At 40.9% G+C, this 15,223-nt stretch overlaps 1 protein-coding gene across 2 annotated transcripts; it reads left to right on the forward strand.

Annotated features, from left to right (window-relative positions):
* Positions 1 to 245: 245 nt before the first annotated feature.
* LOC140678857 (uncharacterized) lies at positions 246 to 3,020 on the forward strand. 2 transcript variants are annotated; one of them, XM_072913337.1, is made up of 5 exons: positions 246 to 320; positions 438 to 539; positions 707 to 799; positions 902 to 2,846; positions 2,895 to 3,020. In XM_072913337.1, the coding sequence occupies exon 4, from the start codon at positions 2,226 to 2,228 to the stop codon at positions 2,838 to 2,840; it is 615 nt and encodes a 204-aa protein (XP_072769438.1). In that variant the 5' UTR covers positions 246 to 320; positions 438 to 539; positions 707 to 799; positions 902 to 2,225; the 3' UTR covers positions 2,841 to 2,846; positions 2,895 to 3,020. The 2 variants fall into 2 exon arrangements, with proteins under 2 accessions (XP_072769438.1, XP_072769437.1); XM_072913336.1 differs by having other exon boundaries at positions 902 to 3,009.
* Positions 3,021 to 15,223: the final 12,203 nt, after the last annotated feature.

A 15,223-nucleotide genomic window follows, 5' to 3' on the forward strand; every position in this document is an offset into this window, starting at 1 on the left:
CATGAATCTCCACCCCAAAAACAAAAAAAAACATCTGACCTCATGTTGACCATCCTTCTGTTTTCTTACAGACAAAGTATCCAAACCCAACATATCCTGTGAGATGAGCGACACAAAGCAGGCGACACTTGTGTGCTCAACAGAGTCCAAACATCCTCATTTATTAAAGTTTAAGTGGAGCTCAGCAGGAAAGGAGCAGACTGGACCAAATTTAACAATAACTGTCAGGAATGAAGATGATGATCACGTTTATCGTTGTGATGTCAGCAACCCTCTGACCAATGAAAAGGCTTCATTCACCGCTAAGGACTGCTTCCCGGGTAATTATAATCAATAATGATGGCTATGAAATGGTGGTTGTACACATTTAAATCTTATTTTGGATATAATGTACTTTGAAAAGTTGATTTGAGTTCGACTTTTGTTTTTCTGTGCAGGTAAAAGATCAGATGCTCTACTGATTTTCATGTTAGTCTGTATCTTCATTCTGGCCATCATCGTGTGTTGGGTTTTATACATACAATGTCAAAATCTAAAAGGTACAGAAACTCGACATGACAAAAGACAATCAATCAATCAATCAAAGTCATATTAGTTATTTATTTATAGTTATTTCTTTGAATGTAATTAATACCTTGTTGGGATGTTAGTTTTCTTACCTCACTATTGTGATTGGAATGTAATTATCTTTGTGTTGTTGTTTCAGTGTCCAAAGAGCGTGATGAAAACACATCCTTCTTAGACCAAATACTCACTCTTCCCTCCATTAAGAATAATATAAATGAAAAGTGGAACTCAGGTAAACTAAAGTTGTTACATTGATTGTGTTCCACTTCATTATACAAATGTTCTTACTGTTTCAGAATGTTTTGCATTTTTATCTTTTTTTGGTGTGTTTTAGGATTGAACGTGTTGACTGAGGATGAGAAGATGGATACAGAAGGAGCCATGCTACTCACTGCTCCTGTTCATGCACTTCATTCCTCTTCAACAGACATAAACACTATCACTGAACTTTCAGAAACCAGCAATGATCAGCAAGTTCATCTGAAAAATTCAGAGGAAAATGTGACAAAAGATGACTTTCTGAATCCAGCGACACTGAGTGATTGGGGAGGCAAAAAACATGAGGGACAAAGCAACACTTGGACAGGAACCAGTTCTACATATCCATCCAACCATCCATCCATCCATTTTCTACCGTTTGTTCCTCTAAAAGTCGCAGGAGGTGCTGGAACCTATTTCAGCTGCATTTGGGCGGAAGGCGGCGTACACCCTGGACAAGTCGCCACCTCATCGCAGGGCCAACACAGAGAGACAACATTCACAAACTAGGGCCAATTTAGTGTTGCCAGTTAATGAATTTTGTAGTGATTTGTAAATAGTAGAAACCCAACATATCCTGTGAGATGAGCGACAATTTAAGAGATGAGTCCCAATTTAAACGGTGTTATTATACCTCGTTGTTCTGCTCTTATTCTCACGGTTTGCGGTGCAGCTTGCTGCGGTTCGTTCTCCCGGGACGCAAAACTGACGACTCCGGACGAAAGCGTGCAGGTAGGAGATGATTTATTAATCATAAATCGTAAATGGATACAAACAGACAAAAACAAAACAAAAGGGATGCGTGCCGATCATACGGGAAGCTAAGGTAGCTTACTTAGCACAGGAACACTAGAAGCTAAGGAATCGCTTAGCACAGGAATCATGAACTCGAAATCTCACGTGACAGTAGCGGGAAGCAAATAATGAAGCCACGACGAGTGACCGGAAAAGGCAGGTGAAAATCAGAAGTAACCATGGTGACTAAACTCAGGAAGTGTATAAACAGGAACTAAAAGGAGTCCAAAACAAACCGATAACACAAAACATGATCCGACTACGGATCATGACAGAATTCCCCCCTTAAGGACAGATTCTAGATGTCCAAAAAAAGGACCAAAAAAAACAAGCAGGGTCAAAAGTCACGGGAGGGCGGAGGTAGGACTTGGCGGTGGGTCGCCAGGCCAAGTGTACCCGAATCCACCGAGGACAAGTCAAGTGGCGGGGGCGAGTGGAACGTTGCTGCAGCAGGCGACCAGGGAGCGGCCACATCCGTGGTCGACGGGGAGGTGGGCGCGTCGTCGTCGTTGTGGCAGGCGTAGACGCAGCGGACGAGGCAGGCGTGGAAGCAGTGGACGAAGCAGGTGTGGAAGCAGCGGACGAGGCAGGCGTGGAAGCAGCGGATGTCTACAAGTAAGGCGTGGAAGCAGCGAATGTCAACGAGTCAGGCGTGGAAGCAGCGGATGTCGACGAGTCAGGCGTGTAAACAGCGGCAGACGAGTCAGGCGTGGGTGCAGCAGACGAAGCAGGCGTGGGTGCAGCAGATGAAGAAGGCGTGGGTGCAGCAGATGAAGCAGGCGTGGGCGCAGCGACAGGTGCCAGCCGTGGCGCAGCGACAGGCGCCAGCCGTGGTGCAGCGACAGGTGCTAGCCATGGTGCTGCTACTGGTGCTCACCGAGGAGCAGGAACAGGAGCTAGCCGAGAAGCAGGAACTGGAGCAGATGCTAGCCGAGGAGCAGGAACTAGTGCCAGCCGAGGAGCAGGAACAGGAACTGGTGCTAGCCGAGGAGCAGGAACAGGAACTAGTCTTGGAACAGCAGGTTCAGATGCTGGAGATGGTGGCGTCTGCAGGCCCACCGGAGATAATGGTGGCGTCTGCAGGCCCACCGGAGCTAATGGTGGCGTCTGCAGGCCCACCGGAGATGATGGTGGCATCTGCAGGCCCACCGAAGATGATGGTGGCGTCTGCAGGCCCACCCGGGCTGAGGTTAGCCATGAGCTTGGCGGAGGTGGCCTAGCTGGGGGTTGCGGCTTGGCATGCCGATGGACTGGTGGTGGTGGACGGGCCGGAGGTTGCGGCTTGGCAGGCCGAAAGACTGGTGGTGGCGGCCGGGCTGGAGGTTGCTGCCTGGCTGGGCGCAGCTGAGCCACCCCACCAGCACAGCTCCCGGCCCTAGACACCCCCCCCCCCCCCCCCCCCCCCCTTAAGGGGCGGATACCAGACGTGCTCCTTACGGTCTGGAACAGTCTTTAGGGGTGGGTGGCGGGAGGTCAGGAGGGGGCTAGAATCCTCCCCTTTAAATTGTCCCCCCCCCCCCCCCCCCACCTGAGATTATGTGGGAAGACAGAGGAAAAAAGTCTTTGATGTGGGCGGGGCTAGAGTCCTTAGGGATGGAGTCAGAGTCACTGGGGGTGGAGGTGATTGAGGTTGACAAAATCTAACCTTTGAAAAAATGTCCTGATAATATATTTTTTTTGGAATAAAGTCTTTGTTTGGCGGTGGCTGACAAAGGGAGACAGAAGGCAAAAAAAGAAAATTCTGGTCCATGACTTCCCTTGTTGACGCCGGTGTAGTGATGTCATCAGCAGGCGGCGGCATGATGTCATCAGCGCGGGTCTCCAGCTGACTGACAGCCCAATCGGTAAACTGCTTGGCAAAATGTGTGAGAGGATTACCATACAATGGCGGCGAGGAAGACTGGGTTGCCTGTGGAGTCTTGCTGTCCGGAGGAAGAGTTTGGGAGAACGATGCATCCTGACGGCAAAACGAAGCCTTTCTGGCTGGCTTCCGTTTTCGCCAGCGCGTCTCCATCTCCTCGTGGTCAGTTGCGAGAGAACAGACAGGTGGCTTCATTCTGACATGAAGGACAAAGCAACACTTGGACAGGAACCAGTTCTACATATCCATCCATCCATCCATCCATTTTCTACCGTTTGTTCCTCTCGGGGTCGCGGGAGGTGCTGGAACCTATTTCAGCTGCATTTGGGCGGAAGGCGGCGTACACCCTGGACAAGTCGCCACCTCATCGCAGGGCCAACACAGAGAGACAACATTCACAAACTAAGGCCAATTTAGTGTTGCCAGTCAATGAATTTTGTGGTGATTTCTAAATAGTAGAAACCCAACATATCCTGTGAGATGAGCAACAATTTAAGAGATGAGTCCCAATTTAAACGGTGTTATTATACCTCGTTGTTCTGCTCTTATTGTCACGGTTTGCGGTGCAGCTTGCTGCGGTTTGTTCTCCCGGGACGCAAAACTGACGACTCCGGACGAAAGCGTGCAGGTAGGAGATGATTTATTAATCATAAATCGTAAATGGATACAAACAGACGAAAACAAAACAAAAGGGATGCGTGCCGATCGCACAGGAAGCTAAGGTAACTTACTTAGCACAGGAACACTAGAAGCTAAGGAATCGCTTAGCACAGGAATCATGAACTCGAAATCTCACGTGACAGTAGCGGGAAGCAAATAATGAAGCCACGACGAGTGACCGGAAAAGGCAGGCTTAAATAGTAGACTCTGATGAGCAACAGGTGCGTGTAAAAGGCAGGTGAAAATCATAAGTAACCATGGTGACTAAACTCAGGAAGTGCATAAACAGGAGCTAAAAGGAGTCCAAAACAAACCAATAACACAAAACATGATCCGACCACGGATCATGACACTTATAGTGAAAGTCTACTGCTGATGTGTCTCACTAACTGGCAGTGTTGGGTTAGTTACTGAAAAACAGTAACTAGTTACAGTTACTAGTTACTTTATTTCAAAAGTAACTCAGTTACTAACTCAGTTACTTACACCAAAAAGTAATGCGTTACTGTGAAAAGTAACTATTTAGTTACTTCTTCTACTTTTTTTTTTTAAGCTCCCATTAATGCCCTTTTAGCCTTCATTTCAGTACTGTTATTGCACTGGAGAATAATACAATCTGTTGATCAACTTGACATACATTTGCATCACTGAACTCTGCTAAGCAATGTGCTCTACATACAACACACAAAGACAAAGATATGTTTCAAAGGGCCAATTTATTTCAGGCCAGAACAAATTGACAAAACTATTTTAAATAGCTGCAACATAACATACATAAGTAACAAACAGCATAATAACACTAACACTAACACTAACCACGTTGAACCCAGATTCCGAACTAATAAAGGTCTTAACTCATTCTCTTTCTATGCCACTTCAGTATGGAATGCACTCCCAACAGGTGTAAAAGAAAGGGCATCTCTATCCTCCTTCAAAACCGCACTAAAAGAACACCTCCAGGCAACTACAACCCTAAACTAACACCCTCCCTTCCACATAATACCTCTTCGGATTGTAAATAATCAAATGTAGACACTTTTTCTTATACTTTCTGATCTCTCTCTCTGTGTCCACTACTTGCTGTACATATCCTACCAAGTCAGTCCTACACTGTTTCAATGTCCATTTCTCTGATGATGCAATTGTTGATGACTGAAGTGTTGATACCAACCAAACCTAACCCCCCCCCCCCCCCCTCCATATCCCACACCCCGGATTGTAAATAATGTAAATAATTCAATGTATATACCCTGATGATTATCTTGTGTGATGACTGTATTATGATGTTAGTATATATTTGATAGTATATATCTGTATCTGGACCCCGACTTAAACAAGTTAAAAAACTTATTTGGGTGTTACCATTTAGTGGTCAATTGTACGGAATATGTACTGTACTGTGCAATCTACTAATAAAAGTTACAATCAATCAATCAATCAATCAACATAGCTGTAAAGCTGGCTTCACCTAAGGAAGGCACACGTGACATACACAGAGCCTAACCAGGCAGATTTGAATTGTTGTTTTGGGCAGTAGACGGGATCTTTGATCCAAGACACAACTTACATTTAACTAAAATGTTCTTTTCTTTGTGCTCGACAAAAGAAAAGAAGTGAGAATATCTCATACTTGCCAACCCTCCCGAATTTCACTGCCTCTCCCTGGGACAACCATTCTCCAAATTTCTGCCGATTTCTAGCCGGACTTAAGGCACGCCCCCTCCCGGTCTGTGCGGATCTGAGTGGGGACAGCCTGTCGTCACGTCCGCTTGGCCAACCAAAAAGTAACCACAGAACACTATACCGTATAGGCGTATAGTGTTCTGTGGTTACTTTTTTGTTGGCCAACGGTTGTATTGCGCACCCCCCTCCCCTCCTCTCCCCTCCCCTCCCCTTCCCACACTCAGACACACAGTCACACGCACACACAGAGAGCGCAGAGGAAGAATCAGAAGCACGTCTCTGCTTCGCTGGAATAAAACACACTCAGATCCTCAGTTTCTAGCCGATACTACATAAAAAATAACGTAAAATAACGCAGTAACGCATCATGTAGTAACGGTAACTGAGTTATTGAATATAAAAAAATAACGCGTTAGATTACTAGTTACCGCCGAAACTAACGGCGTTACAGTAACGCGTTACTTTGTAACGCGTTAGTCCCAACACTGCTAACTGGTTTCACTTTTGACAAATCACAGCCTTATAGACACCTGTAAATATCAGTTCGGTAGCAGTTCATTAAAAAAACATCAAATTGTAATCAAATAGATTTGTAAAAGCTGATCATCAAGAATGACTCTACATGTCTTAGTTGATTTCATGACTTCCCTATTTTAGGTAAGTTAAATAAATGTGTTATACTTGTATAGCGCTTTTCTACCTTTTTTAAGGAACTCAAAGCGCTTTGACACTATTTCCACATTCACCCATTCACACACACATTCACACACTGATGGCGGGAGCTGCCATGCAAGGCGCTCACCAGGACCCATCAGGAGCAAGGGTGAGGTGTCTTGCTCAAGGACACAATGGACGTGACTAGGATGGTAGAAGGTGGGGATTGAACCAGCAACCCTCAGATTGCTGGCACGGCCACTCCCAACTTTGCCACGCCGTCCCAGTTATGTCATCATGTTTTATAAATACTCTTGTTTTTGTGCTGATAAAAATATATTTTCGATAGAATTCCATGTTGATATGTTTTGTAGGTTGTACAGTTTATTAATATTGGTATTTCTGTAAGGTGTTGTAGTCAATGATGCATGTATTAATTGACCTTGTTCGTACAAGTTTCTTTAAAAGAAAAATAGTTAATATCTCACCAGGCAGTAGTGGTTCTATACCATATTTACGGAGTTACAGGGAAAAAATACACTGTAAACTGTTTTGAATGTTTTTATTCCGATTTAGTTTGTTAAAAATAAAAATCTTGCATTATGGTAAGACAAGCAGGAAGTATATATCTCCAACATCTAAAACTTGTTGTACCGGTTGACTGTACCAATGTTTTGTTTATCAAGGACTGTCAAAGTATGCGCGTTATTGCAGATTAATCGTTTATCATTAATAATATGATTTTAAAAACTGTACACACTGAACTCATCCGCAGCGCAGAAAGACTCAAAATCCCTGAGATGTCTCTGGCAACAAATTTTGGGCAGTTAGTCCAAGTAGGAGAATGTGGTGGTAGTGGAAGAGTGGAATGCCTCTCATAAATGGGCAGGGCAAGTTTATTTATAGAGCACAATTCGTACACAACGCAATTCTTACAAGAAAGCAAAAATAAAACCAAAATAATCTTAAAAGTAATCATAATTCAAATTAAAACCATAGAAAAAAATCATCATAGAAACAATCATTTAAAATAAAATAGTATAGATAAAATACTTTAAGTTGTCTTATGAACAGTTAAATACAAATGTTTTTAGCCTGGATTTGGACATTTCTTAAGGCTTGTCTCACATCTTTTGGAGGACTATTCAATCAATCAATCACCGTTTATTTATATAGCCCTAAATCACGAGTGTCTCAAAGGGCTGCACAAGCCACAACGACATCTTCGGCTCAGATCCCACATCAGGGCAAGGAAAAACTCAACCCAGTGGGACAATGAGAAACCTTGGAGGGGACTGCAGATGTGGGGACTCCCCCCGCCCCCGGGCAACCGGTGCAGTGGACGTCGAGTGGATCTAGCATAATATTGTGAGAGTCCAGTCCATAGTGGATCTAACATAATAGAGAGAGTCCAGTCCATAGTGGATCTAACATAATAGAGAGAGTCCTGTCCATAGTGGATCTAACATAATAGAGAGAGTCCAGTCCATAGTGGATCTAACATAATAGAGAGAGTCCGGTCCATAGTGGATCTAACATAGTAGAGAGAGTCCAGTCCATAGTGGATCTAACATAATAGAGAGAGTCCAGTCCATAGTGGGGCCAGCAGGAGACCATCCCGAGCGGAGACAGGTCAGCAGCGCAGAGACATCCCAACCGATGCACAGACGAGCGGTCCACCCCGGGTCCCGACTTTGGACAGCCAGCGCTTCATCCGTGGCCACCGAAGCTGTGCCCCCCCTCCACGAAGGAAGGGGGGGCAGAGAAGACAAAAGACTGGTCTAAAAGAGGGGTATATTTAAAGGCTAGAGTATACAAATGAGTTTTAAGATGGGACTTAAATGCTTCTACTGGTTTTAAGAGCACAAAACTGAAACACAGCCGAGCAATACTTTGTCCTGACTCTGGAAACCAGCAGGAGACCACTCCCTGAGGTTCTCAGAGCCCGAGATGGTTCATATGGTTCTAACATGTCAGAGATGTACTTTGGTACCAGACCATGAAAAGACTTGTACTTATCATAATCTTAATCATTTTATAGAGGATGAATAGAGACATCAATGACTGCCGTTCTACAAACACTGTGTGGAAAATTATTGGGTGCGGTTTATACGCCGCTGCGACTTATAGTCCGGAAACAATGTATATTTTATATAGCCTGAAGCAACTCCAGTACTAAATATACAGTAGACTGCTTCTTCTAATCCTTCTTTGACCTTCACAGACATGAACACTCTACTTGAGAAAGTATCAGCAAGTTTATGGAGGATAACATTTGAATGTGGAGAGGGGCGTGGCCTGTGGGACTTCAGCAGAACGGGCCTCGAAGACAGCAACAGGTGCGTAGATGGCCCAAGTGGGTCTAGTCATCTAATCACCTGTCGCCCTTTATTAGCAGCAGCCGGAAGGAGAGAAGGCGTGGGAGCTGGAGTGGGAGCGAAAGCGAGACCGAAAACGAGACCGAGACCGAGACTGACATGAACTAAGGACAATCGTTTAAATTTTGCAATTATTAAAGCATTGCGAAAAAATATTGTGGAAAAAAGTTAGTTTTTAAAAAAAAAATACATGTGTATGTCATTGTACAACAATTATTCACTATAGGAGTATTTTGACCAAAGGTTGACATTTTACAAAAACATTTTACAGAAATGAAAACACTATCAAATAAAAACATCAATCTAAAAAGTCAATGGCAGTTTTGCAAAAGGGCGCTTGGATATTGACTACATAAAAGCTACTATTACCTACAGTTCTACAGCAACACAACAACTCTCTGTAGATGTATGAAACATCCCTCTAGTCAGGCAATCCCCTCCCACTCATCTGAGCATTAGAGTGGTCCACCACATTTTGATGTCATGGGTGCATTTACAAAAGAAAGATGGCTAATTGTCGGATGTTGAGTGGTACTTTTTAAACTAATAATAACCTTTTGGCTGCCTTCTGGGAATTGCAGGGGGGTTACAAAACCCTGTGAGTTGTCGGTGCTAGATAACTCCAGGGTGAATCAATAGGTATTTTACCTGTACTTTTACTTAATTGACATTGTTTTTAACATTTGAATAAGGTTCTGTTTTGTTCCTGCTAACATGACAGTGCACAGCTGTGTAAGCAAACCAAACAGGGAGGAGGTAGACGATGGGAACGCAGCAATGCTGCTTAGTACTGGTATTACAGTTACGTAGTATTCCAGTCCTGGAGCAAAGAAAAGTTCACTTTTATTGATTTCCGGCCATATGAAGATGAAATTTGTCAATATCTGTGTTGTGTGACAAATGTTTTTCACTTTTCCTTTAGCCAGGTTATTGTCACTTTGCCACTGTTGTGTTAAAACAGTCATTGTATATATAAGCTATAGTGTATATTTTAGTCTTTATTTGATATTATTATAATATTATTTAACTTCCTTTATTTTCATGTGTGTCCAGTCAGTGTCCTCCCCCTCGTTTTGTACATCATGCCGCAACTTTGCAAGTATGTATGTATGTGTGTATGTATGTATGTGTATGTATGTATGTAGTGTCGATGTAGCGTGTAATGCAGCTTGCTATAATTCTGTGGGGATAGCTTCGCCTGTAGCTTAGCTACATTAAATGGAGAGTAACTAGTAGCTTATCTTACGACAATAAAAATATTTTATCAAATAATTTGTCTGTTTAGACAAAATTGTAAGAATTTGACAATGATAATTTTGAATAGTTGAAAAGTTTACATTGACTGTTACTCTGTAGTGAATTACAATTGGCTTACACGGCTTTTAAACGTGAGTGTGTATTTCTGTTTTCATTTATTTTATAAAGCAGAAATGGCTTTGTTGGTCACGCCAAATAAATCTGACAAAATAATTGCTGTCTGACTTTAATCGCCAAATTGTGATTAGCTAATAGCATGTGTGATTTCACTGCACTGAGCAAAGTTTGGAGGTCTTTTTTTTGCACATTCCCACATCCTAAAACACATAAATACCATTTCCGTCAAAAACTAAATTAAGAAAAATTGCGATTTGATGTTTTTGTTTTATTTATTTTATTTTATTTTGTTATCCCTTGCACGTGTTCATGCTCCTTTTGTTTATTATTTCGTTATAGTCGAGTTATTTCAATGTCTTAATTACTGGTTCAACATTATTGAGGACAAATATACTCTTTATACATATGTTGTATATATTTTGACATGTTCTGTTTTATGTTCTGATTGTTTGAAAGTTGTGTATAATATTGTTGAAATAAAGTTAGAGGAAAAAAGAGCTGTGATTGGTCAACTTGTTATGACATCATTTCCGGGTTCACCCAGCCCACCTTGGCGAACGTCTTCTCTTACGGTTTTAAACGGTTTGTATGCATTGATTGATTGATTGAGAATTTTATTCGTAGGTTGCACAGTGAAGTACATATTCCGTACAATTGACCACTAAATGGTAACTGACTTGGTAGGATATGGACAGCAAGTAGGAGAGAGAGAGAGAGAGAGAGAGAGAGAGAGAGAGAGAGAGAGAGAGAGAGAGAGAGAGAGAGAGAGAGAGAGAGAGAGAGAGAGAGAGAGAGAGAATTACAACAACATTAAGAACTTTTTGGAAGACTTTGTGAAAGACTAAGAACATTAACCGAAAAGGGTAAAGAGCTTCAAGAGGAGAAACTAAAGAGACCCCAACACAAATATGCACTTGTTTTTGAAAAATGGAGATATGAAGCAAGATTGAGCAGAGTAATGCTGAGAAAGGAAGCTTCAGAAAGTTGCACCAATTTATAAGACTGGAGACAAACACCAATTTACAAATTATAGACCTGTTTCCTTACTTCCACAATTTTCCTAAAATCAGTGAAAAACTGTTCAATAACAGATTAGAGAGTTTCACAAACAAAAATAGAATACTCGAAGAGAACCAATATGGATACAGAGCTAATGTTTCAACTTCGATGACTTTAAGTGAAATTACAGAAGAAATTACCAATGCAATAGATAGTAAAAATGTGCGGCAGCAGTGTTTATGGATCTAACTAAAGCATTTGACACAATTAATCACAGTCTTTTAATCAAAAAACAGTCAGAGGGTTAGTCTTAAACTGGATAACAAGAAACAATACGTGAAGCTCTGCGAACACACTTCTACAACGCTAAATATATCCTGTGGTGTACCTCAGGGATCAATACTAGGACCAAAATTATTCAATCTCTATGTAAATTACATTTGTAAAGTTACAAAAGATTTAAAGTTAGTATTAATTGCGGATGATACAACTGCGTTTTGTTCAGGAGAGAACACACAGAAGATAACACAAATAATAACAGAAAAAATGAACAATTTAAAAAGATGGTTTGACAAAAACAGACTATCTTTGAATCTCAGTAAAACTAAAATAATGCTATTTGGTAACAGTAGAAGAGAAAGTAAACACAAATACAAATAGACGGAATAGAAATTGAAAGAGTAAATGAAACCAAATTTCTAGGTATAATGATGGATGATAAATTGAACTGGAAATCTCATGTAAAAAATATACAACATAAAGTAGCAAGAAACACGTCAATAATGAATAAAGCAAAACATGTTCTAGACCAAAAATCACTTCATATTCTCTACTGCTTCCTAGTGTTACCATATCTGAGTTATTGTGTAGAAATATGGGGAAATCACCACAAAAGTACACTTCATTCCTTAACGGTGTTACAAAAAAGATCAGTCAGAATAATACATCATGTTGGATATAGAGAACATACTAACCCTTTATTTATTGAATCAAAAATACTGATATTACAAGACATAGTGAATTTGCAAACAGCTAAAATTATACACAAAGCAAACTATAACCTGCTACCCAAGAATATACAACAATTCTTCTCAAAAAAAAGAGGAGAAATATAGAGAAAAATGTAATTTAAAACATTTGCATGCACGTACAACCCTTAAGACCTTCAGTATATCAGTATGTGGAATTAAATGATGGAATGGATTAAGCAAAGCAATCAAACAATGTACTAATATGATCCACTTCAAGAAACTCTTCAAACTTAAAGTGTTTACAAAGTACAAAGAAGAAGAACCATGATAAACATTCTGGATTTATTTCATCCATCCATCCATTCATTTTCAAAATAATCTTACTCATCTCACCATATGAAATGTAACTTACTTCACCGAGTATCCATCCATCCATTTTCTACCTCTTGTCCCTTTTAAGGTCGTGGGGGTTCGCTGGAGCATATCTCAGCTGCATTCATGTGGAAGGCGGGGTACATTTTTAAAGTATATATATATATATATAAATATATATATAAATATGTTGGGGTTTTTTTGCTGCTTGTATTTATTTATTAGATGCCTTTTACTGAATATGCACAAGCACTGTTTTTAATATTATGTGATAATGCCTTTTATACTGTATTTTGTTTGTTTTATGTACTGTATGGGATTGTATATCTACGCGACCCGAGGGTCCCTGGTTCAATCCCCACCTAGTACCAACCTCGTCATGTCCGTTGTGTCCTGAGCAAGACACTTCACCCTTGCTCCTGATGGGTGCTGGTTAGCGCCTTGCATGGCAGCTCCCTCCATCAGTGTGTGAATGTGTGTGTGAATGGGTAAATGTGGAAGTAGTGTCAAAGCGCTTTGAGTACATTGAAGGTAGAAAAGCGCTATACAAGTACAACCCATTTATCATTTATTTACTTGGACGTTGGCAGTGACGTGCGGTGAGGTTGATGGCTGGTGAGGCACTGACTTCATCACAGTCAGATTTACAAACATATGAACCCTAAAGAGCATCTTATTCACCATTTGATTGGCAGCAGTTAACGGGTTATGTTTAAAAGCTCATACCAGCATTCTTCCCTGCTTGGCACTCAGCATCAAGGGTTGGAATTGGGGGTTAAATCACCAAAAATGATTCCCGGGCGTGGCGCCGCTGCTGCCCACTGCTCCCCTCACCTCCCACGGGGTGAACAAGATGGGTCAAATGCAGAGGACAAATTTCACCACACCTAGTGTGTGTGTGACAATCATTGCTACTTTAACTTAACTTTAACTTTACACATACAAACTGTAGCACACAAAAAAGCACATTTAATAAAAAAATGTTATTATGGTCTTACCTTTACTTATAAATGCGCCGCTGTTGTGCTGGATTAATGAACCTCCTACTAAAGCCCTCACTTCAACTTTCCACGTGCAAGATTGAATCTATTTAAAAAAGTGTAACCGAAGGTTTATAAATGTCGCCTATACTGTATAAAACTACAAAATAACAAACACGGAGGCTCCAGTTTACACAAGGACCACTTTATTTACCTTCTTTCAAAAACCTCCGCAACGTGACATCACTTCCACTCTTAGCGCCTTCAAAATAAGAGCTCAAGGCATATACTGTATAACAGCGCATAACAGGAACTTAACATCACAAAGAGGAAAGCCCATAAAAATAGGTTACAAAAGTTATTTAATAAGAAGCCAAAAAGTGCAAAAACAATAATGTTCAAGTTGGAGGAGTTGTGAATTAGATACACCTGCAGTCTGCAGGTGTACCTAATGTTGTGGCCCTGCAGTCATTCACAACTCCTCCAACACGAACATTATTGTTTTTGCACTTTTTGGCTTCTTATGAAATAACTTTTTTAAATAGATTCAATCTTGCACGTGGAAAGTTTAAGTTTGGGCTTTAGTTGATATAACACTCCCGTCAGGGGTTGCCGTGCATTAGTGATGGGATCGGCAGTTCTTTTGACTGTACTGAATCACTAGAATCAGTTCCTTAAATTGATTCGTTCAAAAAATGTGTTCACCGAATCACCGAATCACTTCTGTAGCAGCAGTTCTGTGGGCAGGTTGGCGAATCATGAGTCAGTCAGTAACAGCTTCCCCAGCGGCAGATCTCGGTGTGTGTCAGTTCGCGAACGACACAAGCCCTCAGCACCCAATGAACAACACGCACAGTGACTGAACGAGAGCCTCAATGTGACGTCCTCCTCCGCGACACAGTCAGTTCTCTGTGTCAGTAGGTTCGCGAGTCCTGTTGTTAAATATGTTTTATTGCACTGAAATGAAAATAAGAAATAAATAAAAGTGGGAAATAAAAAAAATAGTTATAGCCTACTAAAATGCTTGCAATCAACAGTTAAATAAATAGGCCTTGTTTGTTTAGTGCAAAAACAAATATTAAATTAAGAAACCCTTAACAAATGCCAACATAAAAACTAAATGTTCTGTAGCAAAGAAAATGTAAACTTAAATATGCAAACAAAAAGAAAATAAATACCTTCAAAATAAAACAAATAAATTAAGAGCCAGAAATGCCAACATAAAAACTAAATGTTCTGTAGCCTACGTTTAAAAATACAACAAAGAAAATATTAACTTAAATGTGCAAACAAAAAGAAAATAAATAGGCTACCTTAAATAAAACAAAACAAATATTAAACCAAGTGCCATAAAAGCCAACATTAAAACTAAAATGTCTGTAGCTTACATTTAAAAATATAAAAATGGAAATATCAACTTAAATATGCAATAAAAAAGAAAATAAATAGCTTCAATAATATAAAAAATCAAGATAAATAATAGCCTATGTATATGTACATACATTAGTTATTATTTTTATTTTAAATCTTCTCAAACAGCCTGCCCTACACTTTACCCCCCGCCCCTCCCCCTCGCGTCGCTGCTGCTCAGTCTTGCCCTGCACTGACTTTCTTTCTGTCTCCTCTTTATGTGTTGAGATAATGTGTGTGTTTGTTTTCATGTGGCTTGAG

The sequence above is a fragment of the Nerophis lumbriciformis genome, linkage group LG06 (genome assembly GCF_033978685.3).
Source record: "Nerophis lumbriciformis linkage group LG06, RoL_Nlum_v2.1, whole genome shotgun sequence".
In the NCBI taxonomy this organism is placed as follows: Eukaryota; Metazoa; Chordata; class Actinopteri; order Syngnathiformes; family Syngnathidae; genus Nerophis; species Nerophis lumbriciformis.